Source organism: Meles meles, chromosome 8 (genome assembly GCF_922984935.1).
Source record: "Meles meles chromosome 8, mMelMel3.1 paternal haplotype, whole genome shotgun sequence".
NCBI lineage: Eukaryota > Metazoa > Chordata > Mammalia > Carnivora > Mustelidae > Meles > Meles meles.
The window spans coordinates 62,652,139-62,665,591 of NC_060073.1; the positions used below are offsets into that span (position 1 = coordinate 62,652,139).

Consider the following 13,453-nt stretch of genomic DNA (forward strand, 5'->3'; position numbering starts at 1 on the left):
GTTACGATTCTCCATAGAAACAGAATCAGTAGAAGATACAGACATACCTGATACAGATATAGATATAAACGTATGTAGGTAGATATAGATAAAAAGAGATTTACTGTAGGGAATTGGCTCACACAATGATGGAGCTGAGAAACCCCAAGGTCAGCAGTTGGCAAGCCAGAGATCCAGGAGAGTCAATGATAATAGTTCCAGTCCAAGTTCGAAGGCCTGAGAAGCAAGTGAGTAGACAGTGTAAATTCTAGTCTGAAGGCAGAAGACCACTGTCCTCGCTTGAAGACAATCAGGCAGAGAGCACATTCTCCCTTACTCAGCCTTTTGTGCTAATCCAGCCTTCAAAGGATTAGGTGAGGCCCTCCTGCCCTGGGGAGGCAGTCTGCTTTGCTCAGTCCAGAGATTCAATTGTTAATCTCATCCTTCACAGACACACACCCAGAATAATGCATGACCAAGGCACCTGGCATCCCGTGGCCTAGTCAAGTCAACACATAAAATTAATCATCATATCCCGCAAAGGGAAAGAAAGAAAGTACCCTTGTTGGGCTTCTGTGTGTGTGGGAGGCAATCTCTACCATGATTTGGTGAGCCGCTCTGAGGAGTTTACTGAGTAGCCTGTAAGCTGCCATCCCAGAGCGGGAGAAGGCTTCTGGGTGGTCCAGGCGGAAGGGAAGGCAGCTCTTCCAGGAGCTTTGATGACCCCAAAGGGATTCCGGTATCTGCGGCCGATGAGGGTGGTGTTTGATCCCTGACAGAAGAACCGTCTAGGATTTAGGAACAAATCCAGGCTCTCCTTGGTGAGCAGTTTTCTTCCTTTCGAGGAAGAGCTCTTGGTTTGTTGCTGGGTCTACCTGAGAACGGTCCCTGGGTGGGAGGCCAGGTAATTATTTATTACCAACAAAGTAATTAATGACTGTCATCCACAGTCATCGCTTTTCTCAGAATACTTGAGGTGTATGGGCTCAGGGATCATTCCCTGGGATGTCAGTCAGCATCAGGGTGAAAATGTACTCTTTCTCTTCCTTTTCCTCCTTCATTTCCTAGAATCAGGCTCCTGTTTCTTCCACTCCAGAGATCCTGTGCCAAGTTCGCCAGTGATCTCTTTACTGCCAGTGCAATGGGAATTAAAAAAATTTTTTTGAAATAGGAAAAATTTTAAGCATACGTGAAAGTTGAGAAAACGGTATAATGAACTTCATCACAAAACTTCAACATGTACTGACTTCTTACCTATTTGGTTTAGTGGACACTTCTTAACCCATATGGGAGGGAAGTACTCATGGTCTCGGATCCTGTCTTCTTCCCTGATGCTTTCCTGGAGGCGACATTCTTTTCTAGTTCTCCTCTGACCTCCCTGCTGCTTGGTGGCAGGCTCCCCTCACGGGCTCCTTCCTCTCCTGTCCCTTAAATGCTGGTGTTTCCCCGAGGCTTTGTCTTAGACCCTCCTCCTCTCACTTTCCACACTCTGCCTGGGTAAACACACCCCTCTCTTGTAGCCTCACATATCTTTCCAGGGCTATGGACACCCAAATTTCAGTGAGGTCCCCATCTCTGCCTTCATTCCAGATCCCTGTCCAAGGCTGAGACCCCTACATCCAGGAGTCTCCTAGACACCCCGCCCCAACTGTCCCACAGGTGTCTCCCATTCAACATGTACCGAACAGAGTCTGCCCACCTGCCCCAGCCTGTGATTGCCTGGATTCCTGGATATCCACTCAACACACACTGGATGTGTAAGAAAAAGTGTAAGGTTTGGAATCAGCAAAGAAATCACTGCTATAATAGAAAAAAAAAAAAAAAAGGACAACACCAAGTGTTGACAAGACTGTGGAGGAATTGGAGCCCTCATCCATTGTTGATGGGAGTGTGAGATGGCCCCCAAGAATCAGGTCTAAGCCTGTTGAGGATGTAAAAGTGGCCTGCTTGAGGAGGAGAGGGGATTAAAGTGTAGGTGTTTGGGGGCATCTGGGTGGCTCAGTCAGTGAAGTGTCTGCTTTGGCTCAGGTCATAGGGTCTCAAGGTCCTGAGATTGAGCCTTGCATTGGATCGGGCTCCGGGCTCAACAGGGAGTCTGCTTCTCCCTCTGCCTCTGCCCCTCCCCTCCTTGTGTGTGCAGGCATGCTCTCTCTCTCTCTATCTCTCTCTCTCTCTCTCAAAAAAAAAAAAGTGTAGGTTCTTTGATGGATGAGGAGGTAGAGTGGCCTGACTTGGGGAAGGGGGTGGGTGTGTGTACAAAGGGCAGGGAGCTGGCGAGCTGGATCGTGGGGCCTCTGAGGGATAGGTTATAGGGGTCCCTGGAGAAATGGCATAAACACCACTCGGTCTAGGCAGGCTTTGGGAGCTCCCAGCCAAGCATGGTGTAGGGGCCTGGGGCCACCAGTGCCTGCCTGGCTGGGACTGGGAGCAGCTGCAGTGGTAACGGGTGTGTCTTCCTCTCAGGATGGCCTGAGCCTCCTGGGTCTGTGACTGGCCCCAGGAAGGGGGGCAGCCTCCTGGTAAATGACTAATAAGAGTAGAGGTTCTGCCAACCCTGGCATTGAGAGGAGGGGACTCCACCTAGATTTCATTTGATTTATCAGAGTAAAGAAATGCACATTTCTCATGCCCTGAGTACTGTGATGTAATTCCCACGCAGAATTACAAATTGGGATAATTGTGAGGTATAAAGGGGATGGCGATAAAGAAAGAGGGCAGATTCCCTATTTACTTAGCAGGTAGAGTGGGCATGTCATAGTGTTGGATTGGAAGTGAGGGCTGGAAATTGGTGCAAAAATAAAAACAAAAACAGGGGCGCCTGGGTGGCTCAGTGGGTTAAAGCCTCTGCCTTCGGCTCGGGTCATGATCCCGGGGTCCTGGGATCGAGCCCCACATCGGGCTCTCTGCTCAGCAGGGAGCCTGCTTCCTCCTCTCTCTCTCTCTGCCTGCTTGTGATCTCTGTCTGTCAAATAAATAAATAAAATCTTAAAAAAAACAAAAACAAAAACAAAACCCCAAAACAAAACGAAACTGTGAACATTTCCAGGTTTCTGAGAACTGGGTCACTCGGGGTTCATTCCCCATCCCTTTCCACTAGATGGCCCATCCTGGCTGGGACAAAGACTATCAAAGGTACCGCCCCAGTGCCACCCGGTCCCCCGTGGCCTACTGTGGATCCACACGCACCGTGTCTTCGTCCCTCACCATGTGGTAAGATGTCTGTCTCCACGGCATTGCGGGCAGGCAGACAGTAGTTGTTAAGGGAGGCGATCACTTGGCGATGGGAGTAAAATCTCGGCCTATCCTGGGATCAGCCACCAGGGTTCCAGCGAGGCCTTGGCCAGGCTCCTAGAGGGTCTCCAAGATCAGCCTTGAGGTGGCGCCCTACCCCACCCCCACCCCCCGCCCACCCCAGGGGGATCCGCGCCCACACACCCCAGGTTTCCTTCTCTCACCCCCACCCAGCCTGTCTCGCCCAATGGCCTAAGGGGCCTGCGGCCTGGCTGCAGGGGACGCAGATGGCGCTGCCTGGGGCCTGGGCTTACTGATCGCCCTGGTAGCATCCCTGGTTGGAAAGTTCCAGCCAGGTTCGGGGGCCCTTGGACTCTAGGCATCTTTGGACCTGAGTCTCGGATGTGGGCTTGGACGCAGGCGACCTGGGCTTGGCCCTGGGCTGGGGGAGCCTCCCCTTGCAGAGAGCCCCCCAACTTGTCCCACCTCTCCTGGCCTCCTCAGCAGGCGCCCATACCCTTTGGTGGTGCGCTGTGTCGGTGCCTGTGGAGTGTTAGGCAGAGGGTCCGTTCACTGGCGTCTGGGCTTGACCTGGGAGGGAGAAGGACGGATGGAGGTGCCAGGTGCTGGGGAGGGGCCAGGACATGGCTGCAGCTGGGAAGGACCAGGCCAGGAATGAAGTCTGCTTCTGAGAGATCATTATCCTGCTTTTTCCGGCCCCAGCCCTGGACAGGAGGCCTTGGCCCTCACCTCCTTCACTGGGCCCTCTTCCCATGCAGTGGAGAGCTGGTCTGTGGGGCCTAGGTCTGCAGCTCAGCCCTGGGCTGGAGGCTTACCCCCAGCCCAGCCTGCACGATCTCCAGTCATTGCTGGGAGGGCTTTACAAGTGTGGAAATGGAGGTGATTGGCGTGGGGCTGGAGCCCAGGTCAGCCTGCTCCCCAGCTGAAGCTGCTTAACCCAGCAGCCACAGCCGGGTCCTCATCTGCCCTCTCTCAGCCCTTGACTCTGGGCATTACAGGCCTGGCACCGAAGGTCCCTGGTTTCTTCTTACAGCTTGCGGCCAGCCTTCTCAGCTTTCTTTATGCATTTCTTGTCCTACCTTTTGAAAGTCTCCAGAGCTTTGAACTGGGCCCACTTCTCTTCCGTTGGGACCCTGTCATTGGGACAGCTTTAACCTCCCGCATGTGGAGCTGACTGCCAGAGAGCCCCCCAACCTGCCCCACCCCTCCTGACCTCCCAGACGTCTGCCCCTGGAGGTTCCACATCTCTGAGATGGCCCCGTCACTGGCCTGGCCCGTGGGGGTGTGTGAGTTCCAGGACTGGGTATGTGTGTCAGAGGGAGAACTGAAAGGAGGAAGGTTTCCATGCACAACACTCCTTTCACCTCAATGTGGCCTTTCTCTTCTGCAGGGCCCTGACTCTGAGAACTAGTATGGCAGCAAGCTCTGTGTGGGGCTAGGAAGAACCCTCACAATGTGTGTGTGTGTGTGTGAGAGAGAGAGAGAGAGAGAGAGAGAGGGAGGGAGAGGCGAGAGGTTTCTGGGAGCAGAAAACCCTGGTGGGGTTGGGAGTGGGCCGAGGAGGCTGTCTTGGAGCCAATTGCTCAAAAAACTATTTGGAAGTCATCAGCACTTTCTGAGATGGTTTCTCTCTTAATAACCCAGCCGAGCTCCTTTAAAAGGAACCCTTTAAAAAGAGACCTTTAAAGGGGGTTAGTGTCCATAATGGGTCTTAAAGGCCCTAAAGGGGTAGGAGTGCTCCTTGGGAACCGGCTTTGGTGGCTTTTGGTGGGGGCAACAGGTGGAGTTTCCCCCACTATCGGGGGGCTATTGTGGCCCCTGCAGTGATGTCTTCACAGGACCCATCTCTGACCAAGGTGGAGCTTTGGCCCTGACAGTGCCCCGGTGTTCTTCCCCAGTCTGCCTCCCTCCCTCCCGACCTCAGATTCTGCCTTCCTGGTTTTTTGCCACAGAGCCCTGCCATACCCCTTGGTCAAGCTCTCATGCAAATCGGGTTCCTTTCATTCAAGGACTTCCAGAAAGGGCTTACCTTGTACCCACACCCCATGAGACCCCAGGCTGTCTGTACTCCATGGCCACTTTCTCCCAGAAGCCTTCCTCGCTCCCCCCACCAAGAATTCCCTCTTCACTGCCCTCTCAAAGCCACGCCTCTAGTTGTGTCCTCGGGCCTCATCCCACACCACCTTTTATTCTCATGAGACTCAGACTTCTTTACCCCTGTGACTTCAATGCCCAACACCGAACAAAACAAAGTGGATGCTAAGGAAAAGTCTGTTGTGTGTGTGAATGAATGAGGGACCTCAGGATTGTTCTAGAAGCCTTGGCTGGGCTGTCCTGGACATTGAATGGGGATTAGCAGATGTTAGGTTCTACCCTCATGAGTGTCCTGGGACTCTCTGATCAGAGGCCTGGTTTTCTCAAGAAGCATGGCCTCTGGGGGTTCCTGGGTGGCTCAGCCAGTTAAGTGTCTGTGTTTGGCTCAGGTTATGATCCCAGGGTCCTGAAGTTGAGCCCCACATTGGGCTCCCTGCTCAGCAGGGAGGCTTTTCTCTTTCTGCCTCTGCCTGCTGCTCCCCCTGCTCATGCGCACACACGCGCGCACTCTCTCTCTCTCAAAAAAAATAAAGAAAAAAAGAAACATGACCTCTGGGGGCGCCTGGGTGGCTCAGTGGCTTAAAGCCTCTGCCTTTAACTCAGGTCGACCCTGAGATCATGATCTCAGGGTCCTGAGATCAAGTCCCGCATCGGGCTCTCTGCTCAGCATGGAGCCTGCTTCCTCCTCTCTCTCTGCCTGCCTCTCTGCCTACTTGTGATCTTTGTCTGTCAAATAGATAAATAAATCTTAAAAAGAAAGAAAGAAAGAAAGAAAGAAAGAAAGAAAGAAAGAAAGAAAGAAAGAAAGAAAGAAAGAAAGAAAAAGAAAGAAAGAAAGAAAGAAAAAACATGACCTCTGGATGAGCTTTAGGACTGAACCCTCAGCTAACAACTCTCACCCAGAATTACCCTGAGCTAGCTGGGTCCCTGTTCCTCTTTCCTTTTTAGGTTTCAACTCTGACCAATCCAGGACTCAGCCTACTGCGGTTTGGAACCTGTTCCTCGGCTTTCATGGGACCCAACCTGTGAAATGATAGAAAATATTGGTCTCTGTCCCTGGTTCCTGGCACAGAGGTCTTAAAACTCTTCCTAGGTGATAGGAACCTCCTGGGTGATTGGGTGATAAGACTTTCTTTTGCTGTAACAAGGCAACTCTTGGTGGTCTCCTGGATAGCTTCAGGATGGGTGCTGGGCACTAGAAAGACCAAGCCATGGTTAGAAGTTTGGAACTTTCAGCTCCACCCCTATCCTCTGGGAAGCGGACGGGGGCTGGATATTGGGTTAATAATGGGTCAGTCTACATGATGAAGCCTTCCAAAACCCCCACTCCCCAAAGTATGGGGTTTGAAGAACTTCTGGGTTGCTGGAGGTACTGAGAGGATGGCGTGCCTGGTGAGGGCTTCATGCACTTTCCCCCATGCCTTACTCCATACATCTCTTCCGTCTGGATGTTCATCCATATCCTTTATCCTTTAATGGTAAACCAGTACACCTAAGTAAGTGTTACTCTGAGTTCTATGCGACATTCTAGCAAATTATGGAATTATAGCCCACAGTCAGAAGTATAAGTAATAACCTGGGACTTGCCATTGGCATCTGAAATGTGGGCATGGGGACAGTGTTGTGGGACTGAGCCCTCAAAACCGGGGGATCTGGAACCAGGTAAATGATGTCAGAAGTAAGTCAAATGGCAAGACCCCAGCTGGTGTCAGATGATTGTTCCACATGCGGTGTCGGAAGGGAGGTGCTGTGGAAGTGTGAGAATGAAGGAGAAACATGGATTTGTCCTGCCCCACATCCTCATGATGGGGTCCCCTCCCCAATCTCCTAGCTTCTCTCACCCCTTTCCATCTTATGCTGTCTACTCGCAGGAGCTGGGATGTCTCAGGGTCCTGCCTGCCCAATTTTAAATGTTCATGGTGTATGTGAGCACACGTGCGTGTGTGTGCACATGTATACACACACACATACACACACTCAAGGAGAGCCCAAGAGAAACACTGCTGAGCCAGAGGGAGAAGTTTTATTAGATTCCAGCAAGACTATATGGTACGTGTTTCATGCAGATTAAATATGTGTCTTCGCCGCCCCTGGGAGGGAGCACTTCCACGGCCAGCTCCTTCCTTGGCATGTCAAGGGGTGAGTGTCAAGGGGAACTCTCAATATATTCCGTGTGGGGGACAGTTGGGATCATGACTGGGGGTGGAGGTGAGACAGTGGGCAGCTGGGGGCCCCTGGGACCTTGAGTCTTCAGAGGCTCGGGGACCACAGGACCTTGGTCTTTGGCTGGTGGTGGCACCAGAAGGTCTTGGTCTTTCAGAGGCACCGGAATTACAGGAACTTGACTCTTCACAGGCTCAGGGACCCCAGGACCTTGATTCTTTGGAGGCTCTGGGACCATGGGGCCTTGATCCTTGACTGGTGCTGGGATCACAGGACCTTGATTCTTTGTCTGTCCTGCAAGCACAGGATCGAGATCCTTTGGAAGCTCTGGGACTGCTTCGCCTTTATCCTTCACTGGCTCTGGCAACAGTAGAGCTTGGTTCTTCCCAGGCTCAGAGGGCATGGGACCTTCATTCTTTACAGGTGCTCCGACTGTAGCGCTTTGACCCTTCAGCTGCTCTGAAACCATAGGACCTTGATCCTTGACAGGTGCTGGGACCATGGGACCTTGAGCCACAGGCTCAGGGACCATGGGGCTTTGCTCCTTGACAGGTGCTAGTACCATGGGACTTTGCTCCTTAACTGTTCCTGGAACCATAGGACTTTGATTCTTTGGAGACACAGGGACCAAGGAAACTTGGTCCTTCACTGGCGCTGAGATCACAGAACCTTCGTTCTTTAAAGGCTCGGGGGCCACGTGATCTTGATCCTTAACTGGTGTGGGGACCATGGGACCCACATCCTTCAGAGGTGCCAAGACCACAGGAGCTTGACCCTTCAGAGGCTCGGGGGCCGTGGGGCCTTGATCCTTCGGACGCTCTTGGATCACAGGACCTTGATCTTTCAGAGGCCCTGGGCCCGCAGGACTTTGATCCTTGTCCGGCTCTGTGGCAATAGGACCTCGATTCTTACATGAATCACTGGTGACTTCAACCTGGCTCCTGCAGGGGAGAGAGAGGTAGTCACTGTGAGGGCCCGAGCTCAGGCCAAGCAGTGGGCAGAGCACAGATTGCCTGATAAGTCTTGGCCTAGTGGAGCCTGGGCAGGGCAGCTCTTGCTGGAGAGCCGAGAGGAAAATCTGATTTGCATGGGAAGAACATGGGAAGGAGTGAGGGGTAGGCTCAGGAATCAGTCATTCAATGTGCTTGCCAATTGATTATAACCTGTGCGTGGCACGGAGGGTGGTCCCCAGGTGACAAGGGCAGTACCAGAGCTGGACTCAGAGTCCTCCTGTGGGCTGGGCATCGCAGCAGCCCATCCACCCCACTCTCCATCCAGGCTGCTCCTCCTGCCTCCGTGGTAGCTGGGCCCTCCTGCAAGCCTGTCCGCTCAGATGGCCTCACAGGCCAGCGCACTGTCTTCTCAGGAACTTCCAAGGCTCTGTCCCCTCCCCGGATCCCTTGCTAAGGGCTAGCTGTGGAGAGGAACAATAAAGAGGGCAGGGGAATGTCCCTCTGAGCACTGTCCCTGCCAGGGGGAAAGTATTTTATCATGAACATTGTTTAGAATTGCCTGCATAAGGTGATAATAAAAAGCAGACTGGCTTTCGATCGGTTTTACCAGTGCATTTAAATTCTCTATCTACAATGTGCCTCATTGTTGCCCATGCCATTGCCATTGCCCCCACCTTGGGCAGGTGACTGGCTGGGGCTCCCCATTGAGACAGTGAGGAGGCCCTGCTCCCCTTGCTCTGTCCCTGCTTCTGGCTCCCTCCACCATCCCTGGGCCCTTGCCCTCACTTACTCCAAGGCTCTGGGGCTGATTTCCCTGCAGCCCAGTCCGAGCCTCTCACCAGGATTCACTGCGGACCCCTGCCTCATCCCTTGGCCTGTCCACAGAGAACAGGTGACATCACTGACACCAAGGGCAGACCTTGCCACACTCAGAGCCCGCCAGTCTAGCTGAGAATACACACTCATTCTTGCAGGCCAGGCTGAAATTCGCCACTCAGGAACGGCCACTCAGCCGGTGTCACCGAGCCTCGTACGCCTCCAGCACAGTCCACTTTCCAGATCGCTGCTTCTCAGAGCTCATTTCAGCATCCCAGCCACCCCATGAAGCCACATGGATGTTACCACCCTCACTTTTCTGATGAAGACACTGAGGTCCCGAGAGAGGAAGTGGGGTGGAAAGTGAGGGACCTGCATGGACTCTAGAGTCTGGGTCTTTCCACTCCTGGGGCCTGCGCTCTGTCCCCCTGCGCTGCTCGGTACAGGGTAACTATTATTCCTCTCTTACACTTTGTGAGCAATCAAGTCTTACGCTTAAAACCATCTCAGCATTTTAACAGTTCCTATTAGCTGATTAAAGCTGGCCCAGTAAGACCCCTGCTTGCTCACACTTGCATAGCTGCTTATGGTTTCCTCTCTCTGGGCCCCAAGCTTGTCGTCTATGTCATTGGATAGAAGGATATTTACTGAGAAATGTACAATTAGAGATCATTAGCACTTTGTCCTGGGATATTACCATGCAATATTACAATTATTTTTCTATTGACTTAGAAGTAAAGTTACACATATTTGGACCATTTTTGCTCTGACATGTCACCCCAGTGATCCAGAAGCTTCTTACTGTGTTTAGCATTTCGAGCTACCTGGGGACCTGCCTCTCTCATCAGAGTACACGGTGACAGTGGCATAGGCAGGCTCTCCGTCATCCCTCCAGATGGCTCTGAGCATCGCAGTGGACCGACAGGGGCCAGCGTGGCTCCCTGACTCAGCATGACCCAGAGCCAGATGGACAGAGCTGGCTGCCATCAATGGGACCTTAGTGTTGGCAGACAGAGCCAGGCAAGGCCACGAGAAGCGCACAGAATCCAAGGATGGTATTAAAAGATGTCTCATAACTTGCTGGCTGGTCAGAGAGGAACTAAAAGCCGCCCAATTCAGAATAGAAGCAAGCAGGAAATCGATTAGATGAACCCTATCAGGGAGTGACCACCTTGGGTGGAGTCATCCTAAAGGGGTAACAGAACTGAGGTAGGAGACACAAAAGGGGGCAGAGCTTAACTTGATCTTGGGGGTTTGCACTGCAAGACCTACCTCACTGGCAGGACACGGACTCAGCGTCCCTGGCTGACATGGAGATGAAGCCGGGGACAGCCCCACAGCGTGGGCAAAATGCACTTCCCTGGATGTTGGAGGCCGTGGCTCCCATGCCATGCCCCACATGTCTGTTCAATGGGCCTCTCGGCCACCTGGGGGCTAACCCCGAATTTGCTTGGATGAATAACTCTAGATTGCTTTCACTAGTGAATCTGTTTCCTTAGTTAAGTGTCTTTCCTTACTCATGGGAAGGTTTAGAATGAAGATTAGAAATGATAAAATCAGATCTATAATATTACCCTTTTTTGGCATTAAGGAAAAATCTGTGTAGATTTATTTTGAAAATACTTGTGATGTTTAAAATAATTTGGCATATCAGAATGTCTAACAGATAAGCTTTGTGATTTCAATATAAAATGCATAATGGGGGGTGCCTGGGTGGCTCAGTGGGTTAAGCTTCTGCCTTCAGCTCAGGTCATGATCTCAGGGTCCTGGGATCGAGCCCCTCATCGGGCTCTCTGCTCAGCAAGGAGCCTGCTTACCCCTTGTCTCTTCCTGCCTCTCTGCCTACTTGTGATCTCTCTCTCTGTCAAATAAATAAATAAAATCTTTTTAAAAATGCATAATGGAATAATTAATTCAAATTTGTGATTTTTAAGTTGAAAGGTATTGGACAATTTTATAAATTTTGAAAACAACAAAGGAACATTTATGATAACCTAATAATTATATTTTTAAGCTTAGTTTATTGTAAATTATTAATAATTTAAATTATTTAGCAGAACTGAATTACTTAGGTTTTAAAATCCTCCTTAAAGTAGATTGTTGAATTTTAATTAGATTTTAAAGGGTTACTTTTATAAATTAAACATTCATTTTTTAAAACCAAAGCAGCTTTGGGGGCACCTGGCTGGCTCAGTTGGTGGAGCGTGTGACTCTTGATCTCAGGGTTGTGAGTTCGAGCCTCACACTGGGTGTAGAGATACTTAAAATAAAATCTTAAAAACAAACAAACAAAAAAAAAACCACACAACAAACAACCCAAAGCAGCCTTAGCTGGTTTTCCTATGAACAGATCCACCCTCAAAGGCAACATAAAACTCACATTGACCCTGACTGGCCATCACTTGGTTCCACGGTGCCCTGCCAGTCTCCCTATCTATAAAAACGCCCCATCATGCCCAGTAAGGCTGGCAGAAGCCGCACGCACAGTGCCTTCTGTGTGAGTGAGACGAAGCTGAGCCCTCTGGGTGGAAGCCGGGTGCTGAGTGGAGATGGGCTGCATTCAGCCCTGCTCAGCCCACGGGCCAGCTGTCCTTGGGCATGGCCTAACCCACACAACCACATCTGTGGCCCCCAGCCAGCTGCAGATCATCTCCTCCCTGCCTGCATACCCTCTCATAAACTAGAATAACCCTTTGGGTTTATCTTGGCTTCTGTGCTGTGTATTACGGCCAGATCTTGGGCCATTACTCAACTACTATAGTCCTCGGTTTCCCCCGCTGGGAAACGGGGAGAACAATACAAATGCAGGGACCGTTACAACAGTATCGGATGATCCTGTTGGACAGGAATGTGAAATCACGATTCTTGACATTTGTAGATTACATCACACGGTGACCTCCATTCCCATTAGGAGCAGTAACAGCTTCCCAGACTCTCACATACTCCTTACAGCAGCCCACCGAGACCCTCATGGCAGCCCTGGACGAAGGCAGGGAGAGGGGCAGCCAGCGCTGCACACTCACCCTAGGCTGCTGCCCTCTGCCCAGCCTCTGCTGCTTTATCCACCCCAGTACTTTATTGCTTTGCTCCTGCCTCCGGGACGGCCCCCTTTCACCCACTTTGCTCTGCCTATCCTTGGCGGTTCCGCTTGCTCAGACCCCATCTCCTCACAAGGTCCTGGTGGCATCTTCCCAAATGAGCTTTCCCTCACTGTACCACTTTACAGTCTCTGCAACACTCACACGTGCCTCCATTAATTTAACCGCCTGCTCAGCCCAGGTTTGACCGCGAGCTCATCCTCTCCCCGGCCTGCAACCCCAGGGCCCAGCACAGTGCCGGCAACAAAGAAGATCAAAGGGAAAGAGTTACAGATCATTGTTGCTGAGATCTGCTTCATCACCTATTCCATGGCCCCAGGCAGAACCCCAGGGTCCTCCCTTCTGTCTCTCTCTTCCTTAAAATCTTCACACAATCTATCAGGAACCACCTGTTCCAGCTCCTAACACTTCTCTCTGGAATATTCCCATGTCTTTCCCTTCCTCCCTGCCCCACCCCAAGCTGTGTCATCATCTCCGTGGACCACTGTCACAACCCCCTAACTGGTAGCCTCTTCTATCCAATCCATTCTTCAAACAGAAATCAGAATGAGCTTTCCAAAAAGTACCCTCTTCCTTCCCTGCTTACAACTCTTCATGGCTTCTTGCACTCAGAATAAAGAGTAAAGCCTGTTGCATGGTCCTACCTAGCTGACCAGCCTGCTCCCACTGCCTTTCCAGCTCTATGTCCCCTCCAGCCTCTCAGGACTTTGCTCTCTTCCTCAGTATGCCCTGATCCTTTCCATTTCTGGCTTTGTGCATGCTGTTGTCTCCTCCTGGAACATTCTCTTGCTCCCTCTTGCCTTGGTTAATGTGTACTCATCTTCCATCTCTCAGCTCAGTGGAGCACCTTCCCAGGGAAGCCTTCCCTGACCCCACTAATGGGACCCGGTCGCCTGCTGCATGCTCTTCTAGTTCCTGACCCTCCCCTACCCCTTAACACAGCTCATTACTTGCATTCTTCTGGATTAATGTTTCCCTTACAGGACTGAAGCATTCAGAGGGCAGGACCAGGCTGCCTTTGCCTATCATTGTATTGTCTGTACCTAAAACAAAGGGAAGGACCCAAGTAAATATTTGTTAAATGAATGAATAAATGAG

The 13,453-nt window shown here is 51.4% G+C and overlaps 1 protein-coding gene across 1 annotated transcript in view; it reads right to left on the minus strand.

Moving 5' to 3' along the window:
- Positions 1-7,340: 7,340 nt before the first annotated feature.
- Positions 7,341-13,453, minus strand: part of MAP6 (microtubule associated protein 6) — a 73,641-nt gene continuing 67,528 nt past the window's right edge. The window contains exon 4 of the mRNA XM_046017429.1: positions 7,341-8,429. Coding sequence (XP_045873385.1) covers positions 7,472-8,429 — 958 coding nt within the window. The 3' untranslated portion in view covers positions 7,341-7,471. The remainder of the gene's footprint in view (positions 8,430-13,453) is intronic.